Genomic DNA, 6,626 nt, shown 5'->3' with positions numbered 1-6,626 from the left:
ATTTCACACTAATAAAAGAATATTTTGTATTAAATAAGCATAAAGAAAAAGTTTAATCTAGTTTCCTTATCTGATTTGAAGGCTTCTAGAACCCTTCATTAGGGTTCCCAGAACCATCCACCTCTAGGAAGGTTATGGATCCTCTTATTTATTCAACTATTGAATAATTGCAGCTCAGTCCCAATACCTTTAATTTATTTTAATTAACCCAAAATTAAATCCAAATTAATTCTGATTAATTCTTAATTAAATTATATTATTTCCAATTAATATATTAATCATATAATATATTAATAAATCATTTATCTCTCTTATAATCAATCAAAGTTATTTCCTTGTTATGAGGGAAACATAAAAGGACTTCATTTTTGTTTTTTAAGATTATACCAATTTAGTTAAAACGTTAGACATTTAATCCAACACACAACATATTATTAAAAAGCTCTCTTGTTCTATTTTCATTGCTTAGATGGTGTTGTTCCTCTACCAACAAACTAGCTAACTCTCATAATAAAGTTCATGAATTTAGAGCAAACATCTCCTTAGTTCTGGGAGAGCATGATTTGCAACAAGTTTATATCCTTCATCTGTTAGATGGATACTATCCCAAAATAAGAATGTTGAGTCATTATGACATACTGGGCTAAGTTTGTTACAAAGAACCGCTGTCTCGAACAACCCTGTTCCACAACAAGACTTATCTACAACTCTGAAGCCTGAGGAAAAAAATCGTTAGATGAAGATGTTAATGGGCATCATCTTCCTTAAATTTATGTCATAAAATATAAACCAAAACAATATATGACTATGTTCATTATGGACAATCTCTATATATGAAATATAACTAATGTCGTCTCCATCATTTAGACAGGAGTAACTTTCACTATAAGTAGGAATATAATTCACATTGTTGTTTAACATCAATAGCCGGTGTTGGTTATCCATAAGATCCAAAATAAACAAATAATGAGTACATTTAACGTCAATATGTGATATAAATTTCATAAAAATTTGGAGAACAATAATTTTTCAAGAATCACTACAAATTATAGTTTCCAGTGTTGAAAAGTAATATCGAATATAATGCATACCATATTGGAGATGGTTTACGATGAGCTCTCTTGAAATATTGAAGTAATCAACATAGCAAAAAGTGGATTGTGGCAGACTGCTTTGAAGATATTCAAGCTGACTTTTTAACATTTTGTTGAAGGTTTCTGCTTCTTTATTCAACATGTTACTACAAGTAATAAGTCCTCCCAAGAAAGTTCTTGCTAGTGGAAAACAACCAATATATGGTGTGCCGAAGACAACTATTTTCCTTGCTCCCAGTTTGTATAATTCCTTAAGTATATTTATTGCAACATTCAGATTTAAGTAAATTTAAACAGAAAACAACAAAGTCAAAAAAAATTATTACTAAAGTTAGTGTATGTATTGGTTTTAAAACAAAATATATATATATATATATATATATATATATATATATATATATATATATATATATATATATATATATATATATATATATATATATACTTTTATTTAGTTGTATACAACTCTTTTGATATTTTATAGAAGCCATGAAAACTTTTAATATATTTTCTTTCTTGAAATATGTTGAATGAAATTTTAAACACCAAAGGAAAAATTAGTAAAGATATTTGAGCATTTTCAATAACTAAAATATGATATAAAAAATTATGTGTGACATAAAACCAACACATATGATTACCTCAAAAAAGACTCTAGCATTGTTTGCTAATAGATAAGCATAACCAGCCACATTATATTGTAATCTTCTAATTGGAACTGCAGTGTAACTTATTGCCCAATCGTTAGAGCTTGATGATACCAAATACACACCCTTTTTTATCATTTGGTTTGCTTCTTCTTCTCCCACAATCTCGTTAAACTTCCCAATGTATTCTTTGAACATCTCCAACTGAACCGATAATGGTGTGACATTCTACTTGTCGTATACCCAAGAAAATAGAAAACAAATTAGACATGAATCATATTTATTTGGAATTTAAATAAAAAGGCAAAAATCAAGAGGTTTAATATAAAATAAGGTATTAATACCACTAATTCGGATGTTAAGTTATCATAGCCAGAGCCACCAGAAGCAAAAGATACACCTGAAATAAGATCATGGTCTTGTATGGAAGGGTCTAAATACGCTGGAAGGTACTCCTTCACTCCTAAATTTCCAGCTTCAAATTTGGTATCAAATGATTGAAGCTTTTAGTATTGGAAATGATTCTTAACTACAACATGCAATGTACAACAGTTTGATCCCTTTAGATTCTCGCATTGTAACTCTTTACTTCTTAACTAATAGAAGCAGTGATGTTGTGTGTGTGTGTGTGTGTGTGTGTGAGAGAGAGAGAGAGAGAGAGAGAGAGAGAGAGAGAGATCAGTTCTACTAAGAATATTGGGGTGAATTTTGCAATAATGAATTACGTACCAATATAGTCGCTAAGCGTTCTATTGTTAGTGAACCTTCCGGTTGATTTTCTTCCCAAAAAATCCTTTCCATACGGGGGAAAATTGGCCTTGATCAATGATTTTCTGTGGTTATTGTTCCCTGTATCCATGAAGGAATCTCCCATTGCTAAGATTATTGCTATCGAGTTATTTTTTGGTACGTTTACTGCTGACTCGCTACAATATAAGTAGAGCGAAGCATAGAAACAAAAGTTGACTACATTACTAACTGAAGGTATCATTCTAAAAATAATAACCAAAATAAGAGCTAGATTATTGGATAAAGATGTTATTAAAACAACTATTTGGATTAAATGATTACTGATTATTAGAACTAGAACATTCACCCTAATATAAAGAGACAATGAGTCTATTTTCAAAGATCTAGTCTTTATGACTAATAATCTAGATTTTTCATCTACATAATTTTTGGGTCATGTCACTTCACGAATAAAATGTTAGTGCTTATCACCATGTTCTATCAAAAAAAATTATATTGAGTTGTATTTTTTGTGTTTAATTGCATATGTTGTGTTGTCAGTTCTCCTTTTCTTTTAATGAAGGCTATTATACATCTTCCTCTACAGGAATCACTGATTATATATATATATATATATATATATATATATATATATATATATATATATATATATATATATATATATATATATATATATATATATAACATATTAGTCATATCTTGAATTTTAAGAGGTATAAGCTCCAAAGTTTTTTGTACAAATCAATTATACATAAATAAATCATTAATATTTGTATAACGTTTGAAGACTTGAATTAATAAATGTTATTAAGAAATTTAATTTGGAACAAAATGATAATTTTAAAATATTATATTCATATATATAAATTAATTTATATTTCTTAAACTAAACACCAATATTAATAATTTACGTCAATAATATAAACAAACAATATAAATTTAATGTCTAAACATAAATATTATATTTAAAAAACATAATTTTTCAATTACATAACAATTAATAATAAAATCTAATAATTATTTTCCTACAAGAAAATTATTTGCCAAAAGAGTTATTTATTACTGCAGCTTTGTGTATGTACACATCTAGTGTGTGTATGTGTGTGTGTGTGTATATATATATATATATATATATATATATATATATATATATATATATATATATATATATATATATAACAATAGAGAATATACATTACAGCCCCACATAAGCTTAGGATTTAAGACTCTAAATTATACAGTTTTATCTTATTAAATATAACTGATTCAATTTTCACTATGTAATATACAATTTCTCATTGCATTTCTTTCCTCTTCTATCGTTTAACCTTTTCTGTTTTATTTCCTCCATTATCATTTATTACTTCACATCACTTAACAATACTCTTTTCCACCATCATGAAAGTCAAAGATAATTAACATTTTTGTTTCTCTAATAAAAATTATTACTTCAATATTGAATCTGCAACGTCAAGTAGAGTTGTAATGTGTGTGTGTGTGTGTGTATATATATACTAGCCGTTTACCCGCGCCAAGCGACGGGTGTGACAATGGTGGTTGAATGCTGAAAGATGAATTAAACCCTAAAATGGAAACGTCAGCGATATATACCCAAGATTTGTGAACAGAAATTGCGAAACTTGGGGAAATACGGAGATAAGGAATGAACCGGATCAAAATAGCCTAAGAATAGGAGATAAGAGATTTGACCTTTTCAATTGTTGACCATATGTACTCTACTCTTTTTGTAATGCATAAATTGATTGTACAAATGCATTGTATGTTTGTACGATTTAAAATTTAGCATTTGACCAAAAATGCTTTATAAGGTAATTAAGATATATATATATATATATATATATATATATATATATATATATATATATATATATATATATATATATATATATATATATATATATATATATATATATAGATAGATAGAGAGAGAGAGAGGGAGAGATCAATAAAAAACGATTATCAATCAAGGAATCAATGCTTCAATCTTGAACGTCGAAATATAAAGAGATGAAATGCCAAAATATAGATTGTAGATTTGTATATTGGACGAACATACAACAGATTATACAAAAAAATCTTTTCGTTATTTTATTATCTTATAAATTAAAGGTAGCATTCTACAAATAATACAAACATGCAAACTTGATTACGTTATTAACTGAAGGTGACATTCGACAAATAATAACCAAAATAAGAGCTAGATTATTGGATAAAGATTCTATTAGACCAACTATTTGTATTGTTATAAACAAAAAAACTTCACCATAATATATTGAGACGAATTGGTCTATTTTCAAAGATGGGACTCTTCAAAAATATAGTTTTTATGATTAATCATGTCGATTTGTCATCTTGACCTTTTTTGGGTCATGTCACTTCACAAAAAAAATTTGAGTACTTGTCACCAAGTTCAATCAAAAACATTTAAACTTAAGTTGCATTGTCTTAGGGATTTCAAAGGGGACATAAGGGATGGCAGTGCATCCCCACCTCCGAAATGTTCAGCCTTCCTACCTTCTTCTCCGCCCCCGAATCCCCTTTATTACCCCCGCCCCCGCCCCCGTTCCCCCACCCTCAATTGATTTTGGGCTTTGTTTTTTTTTTTTTTTTGCTAAAAGAAATTATTATTTACGCTAAAAGAAGCTATTTTTTAGATAACAAATAATTATGTATAATAGAATTTTACATGTTAAAAATAAAAAAGTTATGGTATTAAAAAACATTATACTAACAATTTAAAAACATGTTTTTTGATGAATTTTGAAAGTTCAAAATCATGTTATAGTTTATTATATTTATATATTTAATATATGTAAATATATGTGTAATTTATTAACGGGATCCCCATGGAGGTTTCGGGACGAGATTGTCTATCCCCACCTCCTCCCCCGAAAGTAAAATGGGGGTTAACCTTGCCCGCCCCCGATTTTTTTTTTTAAAATACCCGAAACGGTACAGGGCCCCCACGAAAACAGGGTCCCACGGGACTTTTTGACATCCATGATTGTTTATATTAAATTGCATCTATTTTGATGTTTATTCTCTATTTCTTCAAAGGAATGCTATTATACACCTCCCACTGTAATAATCGCTACTCAAACCATATATATATATATATATATATATATATATATATATATATATATATATATATATATATATATATATAGAGAGAGAGAGAGAGAGAAAGAGTTCAGTACAGTATCATTATCAATCAAGAAACCAATTAACCAATTCTAATTGTTTACATTGGACATGTACGCATCAGATTTTGTTTGTAGATTTTTAAACTTATTTAGGTTGTAGATTTTTAAATTCGAAGTGAACGCATTGGATTATACCAAAAAAATCAATTTGTTTGTTTGTTTTATTTTCTTAGGTTATGATAAAAAAAACGAATATATAAATATTCATAATTTTTCGCCTTCTTCAAATAGAGATCTCTATTAATATTGAAAATATTTCTTATTTTTTTGTTCATTTGTACAACAATACTATTCAGATTTTTTATGAATCTGAATTATCAAAATATTTATTACAGATAATTCACATATAAATAGTTATTGTATTTGTTTTTTTAACAAGTATTGATACTTTTTGTGTGGTTATATTATATGTAAATGAGCATCATTTATTATAATAATAGTAATAAATATATCGATTTCTTGATCAATATTTACATTTTGATGATGTATGTGAATTAAAAATAACCATGTGAATGATCGTTAAAATAGATATATCAATTTTATATTTGAATTCGAACAAAAATTCACATTCGTGGGTAAATCTAAAAAATTGAATGTCAATTTACATAATTTCACTTCATTTTTTGACGATTTCAATCTTTTGATCATACAAAAATAAATTTAGTGATAATCATAGGTGAATTTAGTGAAATTCACATGTAAATGATAAAGAAATGCTAGAAAAATCGGTTACAATAAGCATTCACACATGTGAATGTTTTTTTCAGTACAATTAAAGATTCACATGAAAATCTAAAAGAAAGTTTGAAATAAACAATTTTTTATATATTAATATGAATGTTTATTTAAATAGTAACACAAACTATGAATTTTAATTTATTTATTTGTTTCGATAAAAGATAAACCCA

At 27.2% G+C, this 6,626-nt stretch overlaps 1 protein-coding gene across 1 annotated transcript; it reads right to left on the bottom strand.

The window, feature by feature from the left end:
* Window positions 1–444: 444 nt before the first annotated feature.
* Window positions 445–2,800, bottom strand: LOC144997932 (GDSL esterase/lipase At5g42170-like). The gene is made up of 5 exons (XM_078957796.1): window positions 2,471–2,800; window positions 2,086–2,216; window positions 1,736–1,969; window positions 1,092–1,344; window positions 445–716 (listed from the first exon to the last, which is right to left on the bottom strand). The coding sequence occupies exons 1-5, from the start codon at window positions 2,730–2,732 to the stop codon at window positions 526–528; spliced, it is 1,071 nt and encodes a 356-aa protein (XP_078813922.1). The 5' UTR covers window positions 2,733–2,800; the 3' UTR covers window positions 445–525.
* Between the last annotated feature and the right edge of the window lie 3,826 nt (window positions 2,801–6,626).

This window comes from Lactuca saligna, chromosome 5, assembly GCF_052625555.1.
Source record: "Lactuca saligna cultivar CGN05327 chromosome 5, ASM5262555v1, whole genome shotgun sequence".
Classification (NCBI taxonomy): Eukaryota; Viridiplantae; Streptophyta; class Magnoliopsida; order Asterales; family Asteraceae; genus Lactuca; species Lactuca saligna.
Note: the sequence above shows the minus strand (reverse complement) of the source record. Positions and strands in the feature narration are given on the sequence as shown.

Excerpts from the sequence above, each read along its gene's own strand:
- LOC144997932 (XM_078957796.1), bottom strand. The coding sequence starts at position 2,732 with ATGATACCTTCAGTTAGTAATGTAGTCAACTTTTGTTTCTATGCTTCG. Across the intron at positions 1,970-2,085 it reads ACTTAACATCCGAATTAGTG|AATGTCACACCATTATCGGT; the intron begins GTATTAATACCT and ends TACGACAAGTAG. Across the intron at positions 717-1,091 it reads CGTAAACCATCTCCAATATG|GCTTCAGAGTTGTAGATAAG; the intron begins GTATGCATTATA and ends TTTTTTCCTCAG.